The 27876-nt window shown below is 39.6% G+C and overlaps 1 protein-coding gene across 3 annotated transcripts in view; it reads right to left on the bottom strand.

The window, feature by feature from the left end:
• whrna (whirlin a) overlaps positions 1-27876 on the bottom strand; it is a 153504-nt gene that overhangs the window by 39360 nt on the left and 86268 nt on the right. For all 3 annotated transcript variants that reach the window (XM_074616755.1, XM_074616757.1, XM_074616756.1), the window contains exons 6-7: positions 8705-8913; positions 4860-4896 (exon numbers count right to left, since the gene is read on the bottom strand). In XM_074616755.1, the coding sequence (XP_074472856.1) occupies positions 4860-4896; positions 8705-8913 (246 nt within the window). The remainder of the gene's footprint in view (positions 1-4859; positions 4897-8704; positions 8914-27876) is intronic.

Below are 27876 nucleotides of genomic sequence, written 5' to 3'. Positions count from 1 at the left end.
CCTCGGTGCCGGTGCAGGAAGAAGCGTTCATACTGCGTCCCAATGTGTAGACATATTGGTTTTATGGCTGTCAATTGATTCAAATATTTAATCACAATTCATTGCATGATTGTCCATAGTGAATCGCTTTACAAAACATAATTTTTTTATCTAATCAAAATGTACCTTAAAGATTTGTCAAGTATTTAATACTCTTATCAACATGGGAGTGGTAAAATATTCTTGCTTTATGCAAATGTATGTATATATTTATTATTGGAAATCAATTATCAACACAAAACGATGACAACTATTGTCCAGAAACCCTCACAGGTACTGCATTTAGCATAAAACAATATACTCAAGTCATAACATGGCAAACTGAAGCCCAACAGGCAACAACAGCTGTCAGTGTGCTAACTTGACTATGACTTACCTCAAAACTGCATGTGATTATCATAAAGTGGGCATGTCTGTAAAGGGCAGAGACTGAGCCACTTGGCAAATCTAAGTCCAATATTCACTCTTCTATTAGCTCAGTACAGTTTTTGTGGTTCCAAAAACCAAAACTATGAAGAAAAGGGGTGATAATTGTCTGTAGCTCCATCACTACGACTGACACCTTTCAGAACTATTCTGTCTCTAACACTGGACTGATAACATGTGGCAGACAAAGGTGTTCTCAATTATTTTAAAGACCTGCTTCAGGGCATTATAAGCTTTCCTGCTGGAGTATAAATATCTCTTTAAAAAGGGGAAAGCTGAATTGCCGGAATTTGTGGAGTCCAGGGGCAGATCATGTATTGTTCACATTAATTGTCTTGGCAATACGGGCCTCTCTGTTCTATTATCTGCACCGCCCGGCTCTGCTGTAAATAAGGGAAATAAGGGCTGGGTAGTGGAGCGAGGTAACCATTAGTATTGTCATGATTTCTCTTTGAGGAGAAAAATCTAGCAAATATAAAGCTTTGAAGCTGATGATAATGATTTCTTTTGAATCTCAGAATTAGCTTAATCTCTGCTCTCCCCTCATTGAGGGATTTTTAAAAGAACTGTCAGAGTAATGTCTCACACCTGCAGAGACTTTATGTGAGGGTTTGCTTTTAAACCTGAGTGGATAGAACAGATAACAAAGGTTACTGATCCCCTCAGCTGGGAAATAAGGACGTGCTTAAACCGCATCCGCCTGCATGTGTTTTGTTTATTTTTTCATATTAGACTAACAGAAGGACGGATGGGGTTGTTTTGCTTTATCGCAATTCAGAAATGTCATGACGTTTGGGGATGTTGAGGAAAATATCCAAACAGATTCATAAATGAAAATTCCTAGCTCTCATTGTAATCGTGTTTGGCAGTGATGTACAGACTCTGAGAGGGCACATGTGAAACGTGTGAGACAAAGACAGCAGTCATAAAACCGCAACATCAAAAGGCTCGGATTGAATTTGTGACCTTTGTCACGTCTCCCTGATTTTACAGTGAACGATGGAATTAAGCAGAAATGCCAAAACAAACATTTCCACAAAAATGGTACATGTCCCACGCATTACGCTCCCCAGAAGGCAAGCTGGTAACACTTTATAATAACCATCATTTATAAACGGTAAATTGATGGTTAATTAAACTTTTACTGTTAACAAACAATGAAATTATAATTAATGATTATTACTAATTATTAGTAATGCTATAATTTATATTACAGCAGTTTTATCTTAATTATTTAATTGATTATTTATTTAATTACATTCATTTTAAAAGTGTATTTTTACACACACTATAACATTTTATATACTACATATATATATATATATATATATATATATATATATAAGTATTTGTTAATGATTACAAAATTATTTGTAAACCTTTAAGAAATTGTTTGTAAAACATCTATAAACGTTACATAAATAGATGGACCAGATATTGTAACACTTTGTTAATAGTGAATTAACATTAATGGTTAATTGGATGGCTATTATAAAGTTGTAACTGATGATTATAATACCTTGTTAAATGGTTGACAAATAATTTGCAAAGCGTCTATAAACACTATTTAGATACTTTGTCAGTGGTTAATAATTGGTTTCTGGTCCATCTGTCTATTTAATATTTATAGATGTTTTACAAACAATTTCTTAAAGGTTTACAAATCATTTGGTAATCATTAACAAATACGTAATACAGAATATAAAATATTATAATGTGTGCAACAATAAACTGATAATAAATACTTTACTAATGTAATCAGAATGTAATTGTTATCGTCTCTTATCAGCTACGATACAATACAGAATTTATAAACAAAAGATTTTATATTAAACAAAATATTGATAAAATACGGTAACGAAAGCATAACAAATAATTATTAAACATCATTAATTATCATGTCATTGTTCGTTAACAGTAAAATAACTATTCAGTTTAATAAACTATCAATTTACCATTTATAAATGATGGTTATCATAAAGTGTTACCAGAAAGTTTTAAAAACGTTGCTGAGTTTTGCACCAGGACAACTTTTCAAGGGAGAAAATATAGCAGTATTTCTGGCCCCTCTTTGCTAGACAGTCTTTAGTATGCTTAGAGATTTCTAACATTGTCATCTAGTCCAGGCCACAGTCCCACCCCAGTTTTTCATCAGAAGGAGTTATTTCTCTGCACACATAAGAGACTGGATAGGAAGGCAAGGTTTCCTGTAAATCCTTGGAGAGGATGAAAGAAACCAAGTGGTCATAAATTCTCCAGGCCGACTGCTGGAGGCTGCTGAGGAGCAGAAAATACCTTTTTCACACACAACCACCACACAGTCTGTAATGCTGCTGGTATTACAGGCATGAAATCCAGGGATCATGATATTCATTAAACTGTCGTAGCTGTAATGCTTTGACTGACGTGTTAATGTCGATACAGTAGAGTGATTTGTGGAGACTGTTCTCACCAGCAAAATGACAGCATTGGTTATTGGTTCAACTGCTTTTAAATGACCTATTCTTATGTTCTGGTCTTGCAGTTGTGCAAATAATGACTGTCCTTTTTCATTCACAAAGATGGAAGAAGCAGGATGTCGTAATGCACAAAATTGACAATTTCCCGTAACCGGACATTTTGGCTTCACTTCTGTACAGTGGGAGGAAGTGGAGACACTTCGTCCATCTATATATACAGTCTATGCCCTTTGCCAAGCAGTACCTAAACTTAACGAGACATTAAACACAATGTCGGGAGGCACAAATTACTTTGTTGATTTGTTGGTTTTGAGTAGATTTGGCCGCCTGCATATAGTGGAAATACTGCAACATCTATTAAAATATCCTGCAGATTGTTTAGAGCCTTTTATCTCAGAGCTGCTGATAAGTCAGCAGTGCCCCAGCTTTATCCAATCCATCTTAGTTTTTCATCTGAAAAGGGCACACAGTTGTGTGTTGCATGGCTAAAAGGTTAAAACAAAGTCTATAAATTACTTTTAAACCCTCTTTGCACCCAAGTCTGGAGAAAATATGTTCCTCTTCCTCCCATAATACCTCCCACATCCACGTCTCTGTTCTCTCTTACGGTGTTGTTATAGTACATTGCCTCCCCACTCTGTCAGGAGAAGACTGAGTTTCCATAATGAAAAGCGAGCTCTCCCTCTCAACCTTCCTCCCCTCTCACTCGCCTCCTTTCTTTCTCTGCCGTCAGCTGCTGTCTCCTCCAACTTCCCTCCTCTTATTTCTCCATTCCAACACACTCTCTCTCTCTCTCTCTCTTGCTTTGCAAAGTCACAGCCAAAGTCAACAGTAAAGATAGTAGAAGAACACTGTATGGTGAGTGAGTTAAAGACAGTTTCATGGTATAGGGTAATAACACAAGGCCTGTTTTTGCTGATGGGGTGTTTTTGCTGATGCAAGCCTTTTCACGATGTCAAGGTAGTATATAATGTCAATTTGGTAATGGCGCTTTCACAACCCAACATTTATTCTGTTTTAATCAAACTCTGGTGCAGTTCGTTTGGGTGGTTGTGAACGCAGTAATTGTATGCAGGTGCTGACCAAAGCAACTGGACCGACACCACTTGCGAGAGCTGGTCTCGGACCTTTTCCAAGCGAACCAAAACGCAGGCTGCCTGTGCAGGCATTTGTTGAGATGGACACAGGTAAACAACAGGTTAACATGAGTGGGAGAGGACTGACCTGGACTTCTGCAGAAGTCCGATGTTTGCTTGACATCTGGGCCGAAGAGAACATACAGAATATGCTAAATAAAGTCTGCAAAACAATGACGTTTATAAGTCATAATCTAGAGGAGAAGGGATACATGCGCAGTCAATCAGTGCCAATCAAAAAGTGAAAACACTTTGACAGCATCAAAGTCTGCAATTCCCTGTATAGAAGTGGCAGCTCTTGAGAAACACGCCTCTCAGCAAAATGTATTTTTGTATTTGGTCCTCTTAAATTTGTGCAATGTGAATAGAAAACAAACCAAAAGTCAATTTAACTCTGATTTAGATCGGTCAAGTGGTCTGTTTAGCCCACTTCTGAACTGTGCTGCTCTCAGCCCAAGGATGTCTTATAAGAAGTGGATAGCTTTTCTAAGCCAAGACTTTAAAATGTGTCTCAGACAGGTAAAAGGTGAGACTCGACAGGTACGGCTCGGTCATTCCCAATCAATGACAAAACAGTGACACCGGTGACCCGTTGTCACTCTTCAATTCCATTTTCCAGGCCAGTGGTGGAGTTAACAGACGGTCTGACAGACAAATAGATTATCAGATAGATGGATAGATAGATGGTCATGTCCCGAGAGAAACACACAACACACAAACACACAGATAGTCCTGTGTTTAGTGTGCAAACACACACACACAGACACACAAAGTGGAAATGACTTCTTTTAAATCTCACCTTTCCTGCTGCAGAGGCTCCTTTGTCCACCGAGAAGCTGCAGAGAAACAGATGAAGAGGAAAAATTAATTACCGAGGGACATTTGAGTCCTCACACATAAGCACACCAACCCTGTCTCCTCCAAATTACATTCCCATACAACTAAACTGCATTTTCCATTACATTTCAAGGGAAACATTTTTTTATCCCGGATTATGGTCGCAGTTTTAAACAGTTTTAAATACATGGTTAATGTTGTAAATTGACACAAAATAAAACAAAAATGCAACAAACGACTGGTTAGGTTTCGTGAAAAAAAACATCATGGTTTGGTTTAAAATGACCACGACACTGAAACAAAACAAAACACAACAAAACTTTGTTAGGTTTAGGCAACAAAAATAAGTGAATGTTGATTTTTAGTTTCACATGGGACACGAACAGCGGCCTCCTGGGGGGGCGGTAGGGGTCCACCACCCCTTCCGCCCACCAGTACATACTTTTCTCTTGTTATACTCGTTATGATACCATGTCATTTTCCACAACGTTATAATTCCATGTAACTTTCATTAATGGTCACTCGATATACTACGTCACCTGCTCTGCGTGTCACTCGTTGTGCTACGTCACTTGCCGCGGACTATTAAACACGTATTTGTATTAACTGTCATCTATGGAATGAATTTGATTGCCGGATAAAAATTAGATTTTTCAGAACTCCATTGATAATTTCAACGTTTGACAAAATATCAGCTTTATGTTTGAGTAAATGTGGGATGACTGGAAAGCATTCCGATATCTTCTGAGACTGTCCAGCTCTGCAGGGATTTTGGCAAGATATGAGAATGGAGATTGAAAAAATAATGGAAATTGCTATCCCAATGGATCCTGTGTTGTTATTACTTGGAGAACCACCCCAAAATGTAAAGGGTAAAGACCAAAGATATACTGTGTACTACGCATACTTCTACTGCTTGCTACTGTCCTCTCTCTCTCAAACACACACACACACACACACAAACAAACAAACACACACATTTTGGAGCTATGGTAAAGAGGATTTGAAATATCTTGACTGACAGCTTTTCATCTTTTTGAATACATTTCTCATTTATCACAGGCTGATTCAGTCAATGCAGCACCACACATATTTGAATCTTCGTCATGGCTTTCATGTTTTCTTAGAGATGTGGCAGAAACTGCAGCACAACATTTTTTTTTATTTTTTTTTACAGGAAACATTAAATGACCATGTCTTCCACACAGCACAGACATCGAAATGCATGTCACAAACACACACCGACATGCTCTCTCTGCAAACATAAAATTGTTTCCCCCATATTCCTGCCCCAGTGAAATGACTCGAGTAGATGTCTTTACATCCTCAACTGCCCACGAAGTAATAGGCTTTAAATCCATGAGTAAACGCGACAACTCAAAGCGCTGCCTTTGGGGCCAGAAACAACACAAAATGCATAATTAAGGCAGAGTCAGGAAAATACTGCAGTCCCACCTGCAATGGAACCTCAAACTCAGCATGGAGACCTGTTTTGGGATTCAAATTCAATTAGCCCAGTTGACTTTTGAGACCAACTCAGCTGTTTATTCCCTCAAATGTCTCCTCCCTGGCTGCTCTCTTTGTACTGCCACATAATTGGTAGTCTTTAAGGAAAAGATACCATATGAAACACCATGTGCAGCACTTCACAGACATTTTCAACATGTCACTGCTCCAGTGTAACGTCCCCACGTGTTTTAAGAAGACCAACATTGTCCCCAAACAGACCAAAGCCCTCTGCCTGAATGACTACCACTCAGTAACACACAACTCCACCATCATGAACTGCTTCGAGAAGTTAGTAAAAAATCTTCATCACCTCCTCCCTCCCTGACTCACTGGACCCTCTGCAATTTACTTATAGGCCAAAGAGATCTACAGAGGACACCATCACCCTAAAAGCTGTTTCACACCAAGCACAGATTTTCGCCCAAAAATATCGTAAGGAAATTTATAAAAACTGATTTTGTGGGTTCTTAAGAATGCTTAAACACCCCTGTAGATCTTTTGTGCAGGGAAAAATTCCCTCAAGGCGTTCCTGAGATATCACATTCACAAGAATGGGATGGATGGATGGACGGACAACCCGAAAACATAATGTCTCCTGCCATGGCTGTCACCGGCGTAGATAAAAAATAAAACTAAAGATTAATTCATGTAAGTTTACAGTAAATATGCAAAATGGTAAGGTTAGTTAAACACAATTTTAGGGCAGCACCAACTTTTCAACTTTTACCTTTTTATCTGCCTCCTGGTGCAGAATCAAATTCTTCCTTTTAGATTATTAAAAATGTCAAATCACGATTCAATGCTCTGTGGAAATTATCTACATTTATTTATGACATTTATATATTTATTGAAATTTGGACTGGCATTGTAAGTCCCAAATTTAACAAAGAAAAATGTATTTCCACCATGTCTTAATGTTCTTGCAGAGAGATGTCAGAGTGAAACAATTAAATAGAAAGAGAGAACAACCATCTGTCTCTACTGTGTTGCCTCTGCAAGAAACACTGGAATAAACATGACAGCACATCTCAGGGGGGGATTCACCCCGAAATTCATTGTCGATGTAAATGTTAAATACCCTTTATAGCCCCGCTTGTTTTGGAAAATCAGAGAGGAATTACAAGTGTGGAGTTGTCGGGGCTGTCGGGGTTGTGTGTTATTGAGTTGATGAGAAAATGAGTCTGGCATTTACATCAGACTTTAATTTGGTTGTTGGGGGATCACATCTATTCCAGGTCATGAGCTGCAGATGAGTTGCTCAGGTGTGGCATTTTGAGAGGAGCTCTGGCATTTTTCCAACAGAGCTGCATATTGCACTTTTTATTTCTGCGAAAAGGAATGAATGAGAGTTCTGCCATCTGAGAGACGCCTGATCACATTAGCCGGTTAAAGACTGTGGCAACTAATTTAGTCGAAGATTGAGAGGAATTTCTTTTTCATTATCTCTGTGAAGTCCCAAGCGTCTTTCTTGTACCAGTTACACTGAAGCTATCATAGTTTAAATGTTGTTAGATTACTATAATAAGGGATACAATCTTCTGTGATTTCATGAAAGTGTACAGTGAGTTTGGTGGTTGAACAAGTCAAATTAGATTAGCCAAGCCAGAGGTAATATAATGTAAGCCCTGAAGTTAGTAACACCGACTAAGGCTCATTTAAGGTGGTCTGTTAAGGTGGACCTGCTATTCTCCTTTAATTGACAAGCTGCTTTTATTTTTAATATTTCTTTTAACCGTTTAACTGATCGCATTAATCTGTAAAAATTCTTAATTCTTAGTTAATGGTTTAACGGTTAATTATTAACATCCCAACACTGAAGGCTTTTCAAAGATGGAAAAGATGTTTTTGCTCTCCCCGTCCAGCTTTCGGTAAGAGTTTGATTGACAAATGGTTCATCCAATCACCTGTCAAGTATTTTTTGAAAAGTGCCTGCCCTTTTCCAAAACGGTTTCAAATGACTGCTTCTCAGAGGGCTCTGTGTAAACAAACCATCTGGCGGGTCAGGTTACTACATTAGAGCACTTTGGGGAAAAAAGGAATCCATTTCATTTTCACTGCCACTCTGTGTTGTGTTTCTGTTCATTACTTTTTACGGCTATGCTGTTATTAAAGTGCAGTGTAAGTGTTGAGAAGCAGCATTTTTTCACTTGATGTTTTGATTTCTCACATTATTATCTTACTTTGTTGTTGATACTTTAGTAATTAATCTGTAAAAAATAGCATTAGCAAGTCAGAGTAACGGGATTTTATTTATGAGTGGGCTTGGACCAGATTTTTTTGGGCCCAATAAAAACTCACCCTGCCATGCTGCTGTTGGCGGAGCTCTCTCCGATCTGCGAGCTGGCGATCCACTTGGTCTCCCCCACCACTGTCCTGGCGTGCGGCAGGCGGCCCACGTCTTTCACCGTCATCATCAGGTGCCGTGACGACTTCAGGACCCTGACGGCTTCGTCGTGCGGGATGCCCAGGAAGCTGCGGCCGTTCACCTCCAAGATCTGGTCGCCGACCTGCGGGGATCGGAGCGAACACAGAGGCATGGCGGGGAGGACTGAGCAAGGCGGTAAGGGCGGACCAGGCAGACACTGACTCATGCACAGGTTCATAGGACAAAGGTCAAAGGTAAGAGAGAGAGGTAATGTAACAGACGGAAGGTTTTTTGTTTTAAATTGTGGCTCTCTCAGGTCGGGCAGATATAACTATTATTACTAATAAATCATTCTCTGCTCACTGACAAATTCAAGACTTTTTAATTTGTAATCGAAGAGGCTTTCTTATGTAATTTCACATTCTATCAAAGGGCTGAGCCTGGAGGCAGCGGTAGAAAGAGTATAATGATATCCATACTAAACAGCACCTTGGATCGTACCTCCTGTCTCCTATAATGAGCTGATGTATTGGAGCTTTAACCTCGAGATCAACCCTCTGAGGTGTATCAGGGACCCTTGTCTGTGCTGAATGAGGATGAAGCACCATCTCAACCTCAAATTGCTCTTTTCCTACGTACTTGATGTGTACGTCAGCCTCGCTTGAATTTATCTCAGTGGTATCAATAATGATTGATGTATTTTGTACATACTCTCTCTGATAGAGGCGTGCACGTCTGCAAAATATGGGGACTTTCTATACTTGAATGCTTCGAAGCTTCAAAGCTTCGACTATTGCCATGGTAATCGACCTTCAAATCAGTATTCGAATGCTTCATTTTATAAAAGTATAAATCCCCAAATAGCCCATGAAATGAGGAATAACCCAACAACATTATTATTCATATTCAGCATTAATTATTATTAGTTATTCTCAGACAGATATCGCTTTCTGTTGTGTGTAGAAGTACGTTTGTGTACAGTAGTGCAGTAGCGGCACTGTGCTGGGCACTGAAACGGGGGAGTTGGAGACAGACAGACGGAAGAACTTGTAAGCCTGCTGCGCCGCGCCGCGAAATTTCGAATACCTTCGAAAAGAAAATAATGGCAGTTAGTTGGGTCATCTTAGTGCTTTGGACTGACTCTATTAACTTTACCTGTCACCATAACTGTAATGAATTGGTCACAGAGGGCGGGCTCGCCACTCCCCCTTTACAAAACAGCACAGAGTCGCTGGTCTTGTAAATGACTTCGCCTGGCATTTGGACTCAAAGTAGTGTTTAGCATTTTTTTTTTTAAAAAGTCCCCAAATGTTACTTTGTCTTTTTGTTCTATTCCCACTTTAATCTGGTCAGCCAACCGAACCTCACAATCATTTCTATGTTCTCTGGGAGCAGCAGCCAATGCAAACTGGAGATTAAAGACATTCACATTCTCTTACGGTTCAGTTTCTTGGGTGTTTTCCAACGACCCGAAAGTGACCCAACACCATATCTGTCACTGCTAATGCACTGCAGTACATCTGAGGCAGCGGAGGACATTCTCCACATAAACCTCTACCTTTATCAGCTTCTACAGTGACACAATTCATAATAATGTGAAGGGTCGTTTGTTTGCAAATGCAAAGGGACACATAATAAAAATTTTTATTTACAGTTGTAATCAATCTAATCTAATCTAACAAGCGCCATAGCAGTGAAAACACACACTGCCGCAACAGCAAACACTTGTTATTCGTGCTGTCAGGCTGAGCTGAAGCCTCAGGGATCAGAGTCAGATTTTAAGACAGATTACAAGCTGTTTGTTCCTTGTTTGCATTACAAAAAGGTATGAAAAAGAGTCAATAATCTGCTTCCTATGGACTTTATGCAGTGTTTGACAACCATAGAGCTTAGTTTATTGTGAGCTCAGCTCGGTTTATCTCAGTTTCACTCGGATTTGAGACAGCTTGAGAGCACACATGGCTTTGAAACGTACAGACACACGAACACAACACACATTTTTCTTCTTTTGCTCGTATCACTTGATGAGAAACAGCATTCTGACTTCAGAGTGGTCGAGATAAGCATTATGTTATCATATACTTCAAGTTTTTAAAAAGGTTTGAGTGTTTTTTTGTGTACAGTAACAGACAGCTGTCTCAAAACTATGTTCAGTGAATGTGCGAGTTATGTTTTTGTTCAAACTATTTCTAAGCAAATGTCTGAAATTTCAAAATAAAATGTGAATGAGTAGTTAGCCTTTGTGAATGTTCGGATTTGAATACATAGGGGACATCACTGTGAAGCTACAGGCTGATATAAAAACCTCAACAAAAATAAATAATGATCCTGCCCTTTAAGTCGATTTATACGCAAATTAAAAATGTGAATAAAAACATACAGATGGAAACGCACCGTGGCGTATCCTTTCTGTGTGACATCCAGATTATATGTTGGCCTGCACTATTCTATCAGTCCTGTAGTTTGTTAAAGCACTGCTGTGTGTCAGCACCAGTTAATCAAGGCACATTATTTGCACCTGCTGTATTTGGCAAATGAATGGAACTTTGATTCTGACTCCAATAACACGCTGATTAAGTTTTATGACCCTGTGAGCCTCGTTCAAAACCACACTGTTAATTACAGAGGAGCCAGTTAGGGAATGCCAATATGCTGTATTAGTGTTCCTAAGAATGTGTTTATTATTGTAATGGTTCATGACGGATCAATCAATATTTTTCCGGAAAAAGAACTCCGTCACTCCCTTATGTTCTCTTTGATAATTTTAGGGACCAACAAAAAAAAACTAGTCTGTATCATTCAGCACAAAACACTAACAACCACACCACTGACGTCTTTCCTCCCCTCTCTCTGTTCTCATTATTCTGCTTTTCCATGCTTCCCCTCCTCTCCCTCATTATTCTTCTATTTGAGAGTAGATGGGCCTCGTCCTGAGTCACAAGCAGTTCATTTTTTGTGATCAATCTCTGTGTCACATCAGAGGCGACACCGTAGCGCTGCATTCTGGGCAATTAAAGAACAACCGGTGGAAATGATGTTTACGATTAACGCTCTAATCAATGCTGCGTGTGCAGTGAAATGCCACCTCCCAATTATAAACCCTATATGTCCACAATGATTCTCGCTGCAGCAGCGAACACACGCACACACCTGATTGTGACTGAGGGTTCCCCAGGACCAGGCAGGAGGAAGTGTGTAGAGAAAAGTTTCTGTGGTTTCATAATGACTCTACGGACTAATCCATGGAAGTAAGTAGAAGTGAACAAGCTGCCATTACTGTGCTGGCATCTCACTTGCCATATGGGAAGGATTTACGAGCGACAGCACTGGGTGACATCTTCATCACTACGAATACACACACTAGTATATTTGGACTCAATCCCACACACACCGTCCTGCTTCTGTAAATACTCACTCACCAAATGGTTAAGTAATGTTTGCAAAAGACTACAGTGCCCAGATGTTTTAGGAACTTAAGGAGCATTATTAAAAAAAATTAAACATTAATGTCCAATTTTTAAAGATATCTTTCAGTAGGAACAGATGGGCGTAGGGCTACAAACAGTGTAGGGAAATTGGAAAAAACTGAGGGAAGGACTAACATATTGTTGGTTTGGGGATTTTCATGGAATTTGTTAGGGCTGTCCTCGAGCAAAGAAACCTGAGTCGACTAACACCTATACGATTTTGACGACTGATTGATTTGTTAATTTTACAATTTAATTTAGCCTTGGTCCAAAGCGACGTACATCTGAGAATTCCTACAACAGAAGCAAGGATCTATATAGGAGGGAACAACGCGAGTAAGTGCCAAGTCCGATTGGACACAGGTGCACAGACGCAATGCACAGGGTGTATATAGGTGTTTTTTTGTTGTCATTATCATCATTAACAACATCAACCAAGTCATCAATGTCATCATCATCATGAATATCCTAATCAACCTCAACAACATCCTCATCATCATCATCAATATCATCAACATCATCAATAGCATCAATGTCATTAGGTGCAGAGGTGTTCATGAAAGAGCGACAGATCTGTAAAACTGAATTTCTCCAAAAAGAATTACACTACCACACCACTTTAAATCTTGTGTTTACCAGAGATGTGCTCATAAGTTTCTTGGAAATAAGTCATTCAGCATGAGAACATGCATAATCGACTAAGAGGGGGCAGCCCAAGAATTTGTTGACCATAAGAAAAAAATAGAACAACACCAGAAGATGCATAAACATAAATTCATTTAATTTAAGAAAAGCCTAGATGGCACTTCATTAACTCATTTTCAGATCTCCATAAAATCCAAATGCTTCAACTGACTGAAAGTAAAGAAAATAATTCCAATTTTGAAACTCATTTTGGATTTCATCTGATTACAGAGCAAGAAATCACGGCTTGGAAGCTAGATGATTTTAAATCATTTGCAGCACATTTTAGTCTGAAAACAAATTCCCACAAATACGACCGTTGGCATTCGACACCGCCGCACGAGGCACCCTTCAGCGCCGGTAAGAGACGCAGCGGGTGTTCCATTAACTACAATGTAAACCCATCCACAGCAACAGTAAACGCACAGGGAAAGTGCTGTGGTGACGTAGTTTAAAAAGCGAAAGAGGCACACCGGGCGGGCTGGAGAGGAGGTGGATGGGTCCAACAAACACAAGGCTTTCATACAGGAGACCACTGTTCATGTCCCGTATGATGCTTTTCACTTTCACTTTACAATCAGCTTATCATTCATTTCCCGTGTTCACAACGTCAAGTCACATTTTCACTGTAAAAACGTAGTCATTTTAAGCCCAACCATGTTGTTCTTTCCTAAACCTAACTATACTTGTTTTGTTGCCTAATCCTAAGCAAGTGTTTGTGTTTAATTCACGACATTAAGCTCTTTACTGCGAGCAAAAGTGACGTCGAGGGGTCAGATATAGCGTCAGTATGTGACGAGGTGGGATGAGAACGTGTCGGAGGCTATATGTTACTTTTCAAAATCACGGCACTTTCACATCCATCCTGTCAATGTCGGTCAAAAGTGTTTTATTCTCCAAAATTGTACGCCTTTAACTAATTTCAGACTAATGTTTGAGTAACATTCACATTCACAAAAGCCACAGTAATTCATCAGAGGGGGGGCGATTACTGAGCAAGATCAGTTCAGCCATCTGCTTTGTAGAGCCAGTAAACCTGAATCTCTCTGCCGCTGCAGTAATGGCAGCATCACCAGAGAGTGCGACACATTAATCAGACGGCAGATTAGTATATATGCCCTGCAATAATAACACTAATAAACTAACTAACAAACTGGCAGTGAACAGAGCGAGCCAAAAAAACTACAGAACCACTCACTATCAGCCTCCCTCCACCGTGCTAACTTACAAAGAATCCTTAAAAGAAGAAGATCCTCTCCATTTGTAGACAGATTTAAATGCAAATTAAAGTGCATCGCTTGGCAAGTGGTAAGTGATGAATTACATCCCCTGTCTTCTTCTGCTCACGCTAATTGCTCCCCCCCCCCAAAAAAAAAAATCTATTCTGGCTCCTTCCTCAGCTCTCTTTTCTTTCTGCTGTTACGAGATGACTTTGTGATCTCCTGCTGGTAAACGAGCAGAGAAACTCCACCACTCAGATGGATATATGAGGTACTTTAACGTTTCAGAATACAGACTGAAACATAAGAGCAGGTCCTATATATTTAAACATCTTACTTCAGTATTGCATAAATCCCAATATGTCGTTAGCAGTAGAAATGTGGACCCTGATATGTGTCTGAAACACTGCTGCAGATCAGTGATGGAAGACAGAAGAGGTGAGAGGACAGACTATTGCACTCCCTTTGAATTGTCCTACTCGAGCTTTTGATCAGGACTATTGTCAAAGATTCTTCTGACATTATCAGAGCTGTGTGATGAACGGTCTGGGTCAGACAGCTCGAGGCTGAATGGAGGCGGACACACAGAGGGGATAAAGTGGCAGCTCCAGACCCCTGATCCCTAAAGCTACATTAAGAAGATTGAAGCTGATTTATCAGGTCCTTTGGCACTTCTTTCACTCACTTCCTGTTCTCCCGCCAGCTCGCTCTCAGATTTGTGTGAGTGTGTGTGTCCTGTTGGTCAGATTTATCCAGATATGTACAGATTTTATCTGGAATTTGGAACAAAATTTAGCGTACGTTTGGATCGTTATTTTCACGACAGGCTAGTATGACACATAAGATGCCAGTATCCTCACTCTAGCTTTAAAACTGAGCCCGCTACAACCACCGAAAGATCGATTGCATGAATGCGTTAAAGAAAATAGTGGTGTTAAAATGAATTTGCGTTAACGCGTTATTATCTTTGACAGCCCTAGTGAGAACTTGTGTCTCTGACCAGCTCTGAATGTGGTTCCAGTGATTGTATCTCAATCACATCTGGGAGCTGCTCAATAATCCAAGACACGTCTCTTTCTAGAAAAAGCAAGGCCCTGTGTCTGTAATCTGTGCCTCTCATACCTCAGCTCTCCTGACATTTCCTCCATTGCTTCTATCCCTCGGCAGAACAGCGGAGAGATTGGATATCGACTGTGTCAAACTGCCAATACTTTTGTCTTCTTAAACGGGCATAACTTGTTATAAATGAGAGTTTGTAGATGAACCGTTGCTTCTTCCAAAATGAAAAGGGAAGGGCACATGGGCTGTGCCAAAGTCCAGACGACACATTATCCTCAGTTTGAGACCTTCACTAGAAATGATTAAACTTTAATTGGACCCATTAGCTGCCTTACCTTTCTTTGTATCACTCATTACAACTTTTGACAAGTCATTTCTTTTGTTACCATCCTCCCTCGTCTTCCCCTCCTCCTCCTCACCTTCTATATCTTCTTCTCCTTCCGCAACCTTTCCTCCCTCTAATTATATGTCTTCTCCTCTGTCCTCTCCCTGCCCGACTCCCGAGCCCACACTGCAGCCATCCATCATCAGGGATTCCCCTCAGCCATCAACCACTTCAGTAACGCTACCTCTAAAACTCCTGAACACTGCCCATGTTGCATTTTGTGTCACGTCACATATGAACATAGCAGACGAAGTTACGGCGGTTCAGTTCATCCTCATGCAGCAGAGTGTAGTAATGATAGACAGAGATGATATTGTTTTCTGGTGTGCTGCTTCACGGCCACGATCTTCAGGCTATGATGCTTTATTTAAAAAGGTCAGCACATTCTTCAAACTGACACTCCGGAAAGAAGATAATTGTAACCAAGTCTAGACCTCTGTTTTCGATAACATTTTATTCTTATAGCTTTTATGAATTACTCGTTACTCATGATGTGTAGAGACAAATGAATAGGGCCAGCCACATGTGTCTGCTTGACACTGTTTAAAGGTTACGTCTTTATTAGGACTGTCAATCGATTCAAATATTTAATCGTGATTGATTGTATGATTGTCCATTGTTAATCGCGATTAATCGCAAATTAATCACCTTTTTTGTGTGTTCAAAATGTACCTTAAAGGGAGATTTGTCATGTATTTAATACTGTTATTAACATAGGAGTGGGCAAATATGCCGCTTTATGCAAATGTATGTATATATTTATTATTGGTAATCAATTAACAACACAAGACAATGACAAATAACCCTCACAGGTACTGCATTTAGCATAAAAAATATGCTCAAATCATAACATGGTGAACTGCAGCCCAACAGGCAACAACATCTGTCAGTGTGTCAGTGTGCTGACTTGACTATGACTTGCCCCAAACTGCATGTGATTATCATAAAGTGGGCATGTCTGTAAAGGGGAGACTCGTGGGTACCCATAGAACCCATTTTCATTCACATATCTTGAGGTCAGAGGTCAAGGGACACTTTTGAAAATGTCCATGCCAGTTTTTCCTCGCCAGACTGGCGAATGTTTTTTTTTTTTATTACAATTACATTAATTAATCAGAGCACTCACAATAATCACTCAAAATCAGCAGGGGGAGGTGTGTAGAAACAGCTGTCTGCACCGGTTTGCAGCTCTCTCGCTTTCTCTCTCCCTGACTGACTGTTGTTTCCATTCTGTCTGATAGCTACAATGGGGGGAAAATGGAAATAAAGGATCCCTACGCTCTATGTTTATATAGTGATGAATGTCTTTGGGAAACTTTGCACCGCTGCTGATCTTTCAAAACAACTTGATCTGCGGAGCAGGAAGAACATCTTAATGATGCAACTCTGACAGCAGTTGATTCGCAGCGCAGCGAGAGACGCGCCGAGTGAAATCTGAGTGCATAAGCCTGACTGACTGATCCTGCCTGAGCATACTAATGATCCAACACACATCCAGGATGCATCAAGTAATCCCTCCAGCGTACTATGATGTGTTAAACTGCATCGCAGTGGCCCAAAGCACAGATCAGTGTGAAGAGTCTGACCATGTGTATCAGACCAGCAGGAACTCTTTCTGCTGCTTGTGTTATGAAGTAATAACAAAAAGTACATGCTGGCAGGATTCAGGAAGGATGTCTCCTCGTGAAAACAAATCCATCATACCAGCTGTGAGAGTCTGCAGAGCTTCTTTAAAAGCATAGCTGATGTTTGGATAACAACTGCTCTTAAACACTGGTGAGCCACTGAAAATGTTGTATGTGACCGACAGTCCCAAAGACTCTCAATGATATATATAAAAGAAGCCGGAAACACAACAGTTATACTTGATAAATGACTCAAACGATTTATAGATCATCAAAGTGTTTGCATTACCTGTTAAGCCGTTCCTGGTGTATTAACCTTTAATGTTGAATGATTCATTTTCCCAGACATGCACTCAGTAGTCAGTATTCAAGACACATTATGAGCCACTGCGTATCTCCATGTTAGCTGCTCCAGATTTTTGCTCCAAGCGATTCAAATATTGAACGATGTTTCCACTGTCAGAACTGCTCCTAGTGACCAAATATTGTGTGTCTCAATACTTTGAGGAAGTTAGGTGTGCTGATATGAATGGTTGTATTTTTGGCCAAGTCATGGCGAGGGTTGGTCGGTCAGACCAGTGTATTGGCGAGGGATTTATCGTGGGGATTGTCAGCCAGCCACCCGGCCAGGCATGCTGACAGATCCCGCTCTAAGGTGAGCTGGCTGGAGCTCTCTCTAGAGACCGGTCTCGTAGACGCACCTGCGTCTGCGCCTGAATTTTAAATTTAGCACCTTTAAAATGAGATAAATTCTGATATTTTTTTAAAGACGTGCAGACACACAGCGATACACCCTGTATCCTTTCTCTTTGCATTGTTCATGGAGACCTGTCAGGCTGCTCTCCCAAAAAGTTTCCTGAAATGAGCACAAAGCCTTAGAGAAATACATTTCCTCACCTCAAAGGATTACAGAGAGGAGACAGGTCTGGAAACAGTGGGTTGACACGAAAATAGAACAGTGAGTGAGGAGGTCTTGGCCTTCAGCGGAAAATTCAGGTTCAACTCACAACTTGTTCAAACAAGCTCGTGACTGAGAATGAAGTCTGGTTTTTTAGCTCATTTAGATTTTATAAGCGTGACTAAAAACTTACAAGATCCTCTACCAAAGTCTTAATGAGAGTTTCAGTAGTTTAGACGTCACCTAATGAGATCACAGAGGAGCATGCTGATTACCTACTCTGACTTGGAATCAGGTTAAACATTTCAGGGGCTTCATTTCTTGGATTATTTAAAGATGGTCAGAACATCATTTTAATTTCTGTTATTTTTTTACCACTGGCTATGAAACTGTACACCTTTAGAAAAAACAAACATCCATTATCTGTAACCGCTTATCTTATAATCCCAGGGTTATGGGAGGGCTGGAGCTGATCCCAGCTGACATTGGCAGTAGGCAGGGTACACCCTGGAAAGGTCGCCAGACTATCACACGGCTAAAAAACAAACATTCCCAAGATTATAAAGAATAAAAACAGCCGACAGAACATTTTCCACCAAAGATTATTTCAGTTCATTCGGTGGAAAAGCAGCAACACGTATACAAACAGAACAACAAGGACACAGCACAGATTATTTAGGGATAAAAAAAATTTATGTTTGTGTTAGAGCTACTGTTTTTAGACTCTATTATTCACAGAATAAATTACACAAGATCTGTGAGCTGCTTTCTGGCAGGGCTTGAGGCTCCGGATGATTTACTGCACCCAACTGTCTCTTACCTGTTTACCTGCCAAATTGCCTGTTTGTTCCACTAAACCCAGCAGTAATCTTACATCGTCTGTTCACTCTATTTTGCAATAAATAGTTTTAACAAAAGGCGAGTCTGTACGACAAAGGTCCGTTACGATCTGCTGAACAGTGAGCTCAGTGCTGCTGAAAGCTCAGTTTAGTCACACTCACTGCTCAATCTGGCAAACTATCGTGCTGAGAAACATTTCAAGGTTTCCATCTGTGAGAGCGAGTCACAACTCAGCGGAGTGATAGCGACTTGTACCACAAATGTGGGTCAATCATAACCAATCAGTTTAATCTCATAAATACGAGCTGTCAGGAAACATCTGTTGAGGTTAATTCAGGCCACGGAAATCAACTTTCTAAATCAGCTATAGGAGATGGAGTTCCATATGGATACACTACTTTCTGTCTCCCATTATATATATTTGTAGTGCTTCCTATATGAACTGTATGTACAGTATATGGGAACTGTGAGTGAACTACATTTCCCATGTGCACTTACATGAAAATGCAGAGGAGTCCTGTATTTAATGTAATGATGAGCTCTGAGATTCCCTTCCGTGAAGCGAAAAATTAATTGATTTAACCATGCAATAGCCTCAGAAAGGCTAAACAACAACAACAACAACAACAACAACAACAACAGCATAAGGCTACGGTTTCAAAATAAATCAAAGAATACATTTAGGCTATTAATCAAAGCACTCAAATAAGATTGTGGTACTATCACAGCCCTAGATATATTTTGAGTTTATTAATGATGGCGCCACAAACAGCTGTTTGCAATGGTAGATACAGCTGTTTGCGGTGCTAGAAACAGCTGTTTTGCGGTGCTAGAAACAGCTGTTTGCGGTGCTAAAAACAGCTGTTTACAGTGCTAGAAACAGCTGTATTTGTGGCTCTACATACAGCTGTCTTTGTGGTGCTAGAGACAGCTGTATTTGCAGCGCTAGAAACAGCTGTTTGTGGCGCTCGTAATAGCTGTCTTTGTGGCACTAGAAACAGCTGTTAACAGCACTAGAAACCGCTGTTTGCGGTGCAAGAAACAGCTATTTGTGTCACTAGAAACACCTGTTTACAGTGCTAGAAACAGCTGCTTGTGGCTTTCAGTGCTCTCTCTCTCTCTCTTTACAACCACTAAAAGAAAGCAGTCTGAACCAAACTAAGAAATTGTGTCTCCTTCCCTCTATTTCAGTACTACGGACAGCGCCGCACTCTACCTACACCAAACTGCCCATGGTTCAGAAATAACGTTTCTGATAAACAATGCATGTGATAGGTAAATGTCAAATTGCATAGCATCAGTCAGTGGGAGTGGGTGAGGGTGAATAATATTGTTTAGCTGGTTTAATATTCAAGTTTTCAAGAAAGAACACATATACAATTCAGGCTTTTATTCATAAAATATATCAGACTCAAAAATGTACCCGAGGTGCGGCCACCCTGCTTCCGCGATCCATGCTTTTATCATTAAATCATTAACATTGCACTGGACCTAAGTGTGCAGAGCCATCTTTTGTTCATATATGATTTTTTGGGGGGCCTTACCATTTTCATGATCCTACCAGAAGTATTCACTTATGACATTCAGAAAAATATGCATAAAAGTAAAATGAATTCAGTGGATTAAAGAAATATGCATATTGCGGGGAATGAAACTGTAATGAAAAAGCACTTTAACCGGCAGGCTTGTGTTCTAATTCCAACGAGATGCTCGTGTGCATATTTTAAATAAATGTTTCCTCCAAGATGCCCATAAAAACATGTTTTACCACAGTGCACTGTCCAAAAATACCAAAAACCGGCCACAGAGGAGAGATACGGAATGAAGAAAGCGTTTGTTCCGTCTGTGTTATTGGATATTGCCCCGTGAGAAGTGTTTGTATATTGCTGTTCAGTTGGCAAACGTTAACCATCAGAGCACAGTTACTGAAAGTCACTTCCACAGAAAATGTGCAGTTTGCATTTATAAAATGCAACTCCTCAAAATTCACAGGGCTTTGTATCCATTTGTCTCTGTCCCACTTAGTATGACAGAGCAGTTGCTATGACTTTGTAGTCTGTGCCAACAGATATGATACAATTACTAGCATTTGGCTCAGTGGGGCGATTGATAATGTGGAGAGAGCCCTGCAAGGGCCACATCACAGAGAAACAGATGGACTGTATTCATGCTCGCTCCCTTAGCCTGACTCCTAATGTGACAGAACATCCCAGGGTGTATTCATATCACTCAGAGAAGGTGTGTGTGTGTGTGTGTGTGTGTGTGTGCACAGTTGAGATTATATAAAGGAACAAGAGGTTTTATAGAAAATTGTATTTTTATCAACATAACAATACAACTTTCATATTCAAAGAGTCTATAAAATGCTCACTGTCAATGATTGTAATTTTTCCTTTTATGAGCTTCTGGCAACTAACAATGCCATTGAAGGTCGATTATAGCGGCCCAACCCTCCTCTTTATGACTTCTCCCTGGGTATAAGAAGCTCTCACTTCCTGCATTGAAACAAAACTTTACCACTGATCATAATCCAGACAGCGATTATATTTCCTCCTAAACATATTTGTCAGTGCAAATTACTGGTATAGACCTTTTCATTGTCATTCTGTTGCTAGGGCAACAGCTTTGGTCCAAGTTTACTTCTTGTCAGCTACTGTCATTAACAAACACTGCAACAGGAAATACAAAGAGGCCCATTTATAATGTTCATGTTGTCAAGATTGAAAAGGTCTACATATCCCTTTTTTTAGAAGACAATGTGGGCCTCATGTAGCAACAGTCTCCTAAGTTTCTCTTATATTTTCTGTTAAGAGAAAAAAATAAGAGAGCACCAAATGTTCTTCCCGATGTACCATCTAAATCTGCTCTTAGCATAGGTAACACCCCAAAACACTATACTGTATAAGGGCAGGTGTTAGCATAGGTAACACCCCCAAATACTATATAAAGGTGGGTATTAGCATAGATTACACCCCCTAAACACTATATGAGGTCAGGTGTTGAGTCGTGTGCAACTACCAGTACTACTCCGCAGTAATGAAATTGAGGTACTATTAAATAAACTTAAACAAAGCAAACGTGATTTTCCAGAGTGTCAGTTCTGGCGTTAGTGGAAAATCAAAAAGCATCTAAGAGCAGTATGTAAGCCGTTCAAAGGCTCAACACACCTAATATCATCCAAGGCCTTTATAGTCTGGATTTGGATCAATGGACCAATAGTATTTATTGAATAATCCAGTCGTTATAATTACTCTAAAACATATAATCATCTCAATTTGATAATATGATATTCATGTTTTTTTCTTATGTTCCTCATTTTAAACGTATGTTTCCCTGTGTTGGACAAACAATTTGTGGACTATGTAAACAAGATGTTTGTTTTTTTTCTTATCTTGGTAAGAGGCCTCTCGACCACTCGTAAAATGTTCTCTTACCTTAGAAAAGAGCAAAAATATGAAAGTATTGGTGAATCCCAAAAATCAATGGGTATTAAAATAAGAACAAATCAATTGCCATTGTTTGAAGCACAGAAATGAGTCTACTTGTGGAGAAAGACAATAGTGGGTGGTGAGAATGATTGATGACGAGGCCAACAGCGAGCCAAGCAACATTTTACACTAACATTTTAAGAGAGATTTAGAACTGTGTCTCTTTAAACGCCTAGTGTGTGGTGATAAATTGTACGCCTATAGTGCTCAAAACAAAAGGGTGAACCTCTGTGTTATTAGAGTCCAACAATACTGTTTGATGACCTGGTAAATTTACAGTGAACCCATGCCCATCATGTGTCTCATGATGACCCTGATGATGGCCACATGCCGTGTGTTGCTGGAGTTTTGACCTCTTTCAACCCATGTCCATCAAGCATACATTGTGAACACTGTGAAGTTTAAACCTGGGTTAAAAAGTTAAATCACTTTTATATGGGGGCGGTCATTTGTCTCTTTCTGTATTCTCCTATTTTTAGTAGTATTCTTTCAGTTTTTGTTTCTTTATTTGTAAAAAAATATGAAACATAATTGAACAAAATCCCACTGCAAAGAAGCTGCCACATTGGGCTAAACATATTTATTGTAATTGCAAACAAACATTTAATAAATGAAAGAGAGAAAAAAGAAAAAAGAAAAAGCAGAGTGGGCGAACCGGCATGGTTTTTATGTGAAGAGCAGCAGTTGTTATTTACTCCACAGTGTTCCCTGGAGATTTGGGAAAATGAGGAAGCCCAGGTGCCTGTCAACAGGCCAGACTTTGATCAATGGGCCTCTGGGTAGCAATCACACTTTTCAGTTGTCTGTGTGGTCCGCAGTTGGTGCATTCGAATTTGAATCTCATGTTTATTAAACCCAGAAACAAGGAACTGCCTTCTCTTTTCTTCCAGCACAGCAGGGTTGTTCTACTGGTGTGGGCACAGTCACCTATCTATAATAAGTAGAAATAAATGGCTTGCTTTGCCTTTTAAAGTACTTTCCATCTGTGCAGCCAGAAATAGTCTAATGTGGAGCCCATTTCCATTTCACAGAGCAGAAACATGGAAGTAGAGTTTCTACTGTATACGTTTACCTGCAGCCTGAATGTACTACTTGTGGGGATCAGCATGCTTTTGTGGAGTGAATATCAGTTTATAAATTCACAAGTATACAATCACAAGGACATTGCAAGAAAATGCCTGCTGAGTTGTTTTACATTATTTTCAGCTAATGTCAGCTAGTTGCTAATGGCTGTCCTTGGAGCACAAACAGGTGGGGATCGGTGCTCAGCAGTTTTGTTCTCTTTACTATGGATTCTTTATTCTTTACAAAGCTGTTACTGCAATGTATATATTCAACGTATCCTCATACAACGGTTTGTATGATATCTATCCTCCTTTTTTGTTAATTTTCCTACGAATGTCCAGCAACACGTGTCAATTTAGGCTCGTTACATGCATACAGGCTTTTCAAAATAAACTTCTGTGTTCACAGGAAACTTTTAGGTTAAGGATATAAAGCTACTTAGTTAGACTTAAGAAACGATTGACTTAGTTAGGTTTAGGCAACAAAACTACTTAGTTATGTTGAGGAAAAGTCATGGTTTGGGGTGTAACTTAAGTACGTAACTTAGGTGACAAATCAATCAACGTTTGACTTCTGGTTTCACATGAGACACGAAAGTCGGACCCCAATCTCTTCCCTACGCAGCGTTGGGCGCTATTTATATTTCCTGGTTCACGAATATGTTAATTACACACAAATTAATTTTGTGGGATATATACGAATTACAGTGCATTACTTTTCGTAGATATAGCTATGAGAAGTGTATGAGATCAGCCTGATATTCTTAGCTATGGCAGTTTATGTAGCATGGATGCCATTATGTGCTTTGCTTTATATTCTTGCATGATTACTATTGAACACCGATAAGAAAATAATACACATAATTGTTTTTGTATAAAGTTCTCTTCTATGTGCTAGTCTCTTCTTCTGTACATGTGTACTCGATACATGATAAAAAACACAACAACTAAATACTGTACGTGTCAGTTACATTATTTTTGTATAATTTCACAATAAAACTCCTGATTTTAGAAAAACCTGTTAAACGGACTGTTTGTAAGTTTTCACTTGTATAAACATTTTTTATTCCTTTTTTATTGCCAATGTGTGAACAGGTTGTAACCTAACCTAAGCAATTTGACCTTCCACGGTTTTCTGGGTTTCCTCTATCAGCGTGTAGACTGCTTTTAATGTGAAGAACCTGGGCCCATTTTTCCGCGAAAATCCAACATATGTGATGTCCTGCACGCTCGTGAGTGCCTTTACTCTCTTCAGCTCCGCTACAGGGTTAGCAGTGTGCAACGATAGCTAACGTTTGGTTAGAAATGTAGTCCACTAACACCAACAAACGACCAGCCCTCACCACAATTCAGATTTGAACTCCAACTCCACGGAAGAACAAAAAAAACAAAAACAAAGTGATATCTAGTGAAGCCCGTCTTGCAAAACAGGAATGTGAACGACGTCAGAAGAAAACTAGGATCAACGTCGGCCGTGCCTTCGACTCATGGAGGGACTTTCTTTTGTTGAACTAACATTACTGCCAAGCATGTGAAAATATATATCGATATTTTGACTTTAGCTGGCTAATGTTGCTAACGTTAATCAACATGATGTCTGTCAATCACATTCAGTCTCGTGTGTCGCCTCAACTGTTTTGACCGATGCTCGCTCGTGTCTATGTAGTGCGAGCACAAGCGCGAGCAACAGGATGCTGACTGTCGTTGACTTAACGGCCTCAAGTGTCACTGCTAACAAGCAATTTCTGATTCTTACATCTAGCCCCTTTAATGAAAGATGATGACAAATCATGAAGCTTTCCCTGGAATGTAATGATTGTACCCAACAAAGTAAAGCTTGCACATAAATGATTTTGAAAGTCCACACCAACTATGGGACTACTCATACGTGCAGCAAATGATTAAAGGCAATGTGACAAATAAAATGGGTGCATTCTGTTTTCCACTGAATAATAATTCATAAAGTCTGTTTGGGTTTAACCGTACTTATCTTAACCCTCAATTAAACTGACATAAAAAAATTACTCATGGTAAGAAAGCCCAAAACGCCTCGGGTAATACTTAAACTCTCAATGTCTGTACACTGTCTGTACACTGTCTGTATGTTTTACACTGATGCTGCTGTTTGTTCTCCTGGATTTTAATATTTCTGTCTATGTCTGTTAAATCCTGTTTTGATGTTTCCTTCAGCAGCAGCAGCAGCACCGAGTTGGGAAAAGTTCCCCTCAAGAGACAATAGATCCCTTTCCCTCTACTACTTTGGCTATGTTCCTTCAGCCTAAACCATCCTTCTCAGCTTTTTGACATGTGATTTCTAACAAATACAATTTTTTTCCTCTTCAGCATAATGTTAACACATTTTTCCTTTTGTTTCCTCTTCTACTCATTTACTGTATAAACAAATTATGTATGTAATCCCTTTATCAGCTACAACATTACAAAGAACGTGCATTATCATTATTCTGCAATCACAGCAAACAACACAGCAAAGAGATGCTGAATCTGCGGAGGTCACTGCTCTAGTTGTCGCTGTTTTTTAAACCAATTATTAATACTTAGTTATAGTAAACACCTGCCATGTGGTAAACTAACACTGTGATCAATGTGTAGTGTGGTTGTATGTGTGCAACTGTTATCAAATCAGAATCGAAAAACACAGGACGTGGTGTTAAAATCTCTCCCAATAGGTGGTGAGCACTTCCACGAAATTCACCTTGTTGTTTAGAGTGGTTGACAATTGACAGGTGGGGGTTCTCAGAGTTTGTGGGAGGGTTGCCTGGGTTGTGGCATTTCAGGACAATTGGGCACAGGACGCATCATCAGTAGTGTACCCTTGTATAATCAGATGTTTTGGCCTTTCAACACAAGGCCTTTCCTAGTTGTTTAACATCATGTTGCTTTTCATTTTATCCCTGTCATTTTAAGACTGGATTACCTACTACTCACTACTACTTTTGGTGGGAGCTCAGAAATACAGCTCTGATAAATGTCCTCATTGAAAAGAGTGGATGGCCCCTAGATTCACCAGAAATGATCCGGGGACGAGTCATGTCGCAGACACTCAATGTCATTTATGGAGAAATGCTCTTTTAAAGATTACTTTAATGGTATTTCTGCTTTATTGGAGCGCTCACAGTGAAAAGAGGCGGAAAAGATGGGCGAGAGGAAATGTATCAAAGCAACAAAAGGATCCAGGTCAATTTCAAACCTATTATGGCAGAGCCACCCAGACGGCCCAGAAGTTGCTATTTTAGATTCTATTTTCTACCCTTTTATCTTTTTTTCTATGAACTGGAAGTAAAGTGAATCGAACAGAATTTTCTCCTGACCCTTTCAGTGGCTTAACATGCCGGCTGTGTTTGGAAAAGATTTCTGACTGAGTAAAAGAGAAGTGAACAACTCTCTTTAACATCAAAAGGCTGGTCAGCATCAGATATGATCAAAGATGATTCTTCAGTCTCTTTTTATTAGCTGAACAAGTCTAAAGTTTGTTTTGAATCCCTAAGTAGTATTAATCGATGTTTGCCTTGATTTTGTCGGTTAAAACTGCTGCAACATCAAACACTTAGTATCATTAAGGCTTTCTCAACAAAACTTTCTACATGTTTGGGGTTAGTATATTGTATAATTGTCAGTGAGACAGTGGAGAGGCTGAATTTATGCATAATGAGGCCAAAAGACAGAATTGAACAGAAAATACAAATTATTTACTTATTTTTGTGCCTATCCGCGATTTGTTCTTATTTTGTTAATACCCATTGATTTCTGGATTCACTAATGTTTTCTTTATTTTTTGCTCCTCTAATAGGTAAGACAACATTTTATGATTGCTCAAGAGCCCTCCCACCAAGATAAGAAAAAACAAACGCATGAATATCTTATAATCAAATTTATATTATTATATGTTTTAGTAGGGCTGGGTATCGTTTAAAAAATTCCGATGCCTGTAAAGTGATACCGATACCAATAGAGTACTTCATTCGATACCCATTGTGTGAATGGAAGCTGTGTGTGTCCCACTGGCTAGCTAATCGCTGCCACACTGCACAGCGCTCATACAGCGGTTACCGCTGATAATACCGTCCCCCGACTCACGGTTGAGGGACCACGTTGTCGTGGAACCGTAACGGACACCCTCCGGTTCCGTTAGCTCTGTCAGCACTTGTTGCCGTTGTTAGCGCTGTGAGCACTGTTTTATATATATATATATATATATATATATATATGTATATATATGTATATACAGTATATATCAGCGGAGATGTTGAGATTTTAAGGTCACACAAGGACTGAGTTTATACACTGTCAGCAACTATAACACTGTTAATATGCATTATGTATATTTCTTCATTGTCTAGATGGCTAAAGCTTTGTA

The sequence above is a fragment of the Sebastes fasciatus genome, chromosome 19, assembly GCF_043250625.1.
Source record: "Sebastes fasciatus isolate fSebFas1 chromosome 19, fSebFas1.pri, whole genome shotgun sequence".
NCBI lineage: Eukaryota > Metazoa > Chordata > Actinopteri > Perciformes > Sebastidae > Sebastes > Sebastes fasciatus.
The sequence above is the reverse complement of the archived record's forward strand: the minus strand, read 5'-3'. Positions and strand labels throughout refer to the sequence as shown.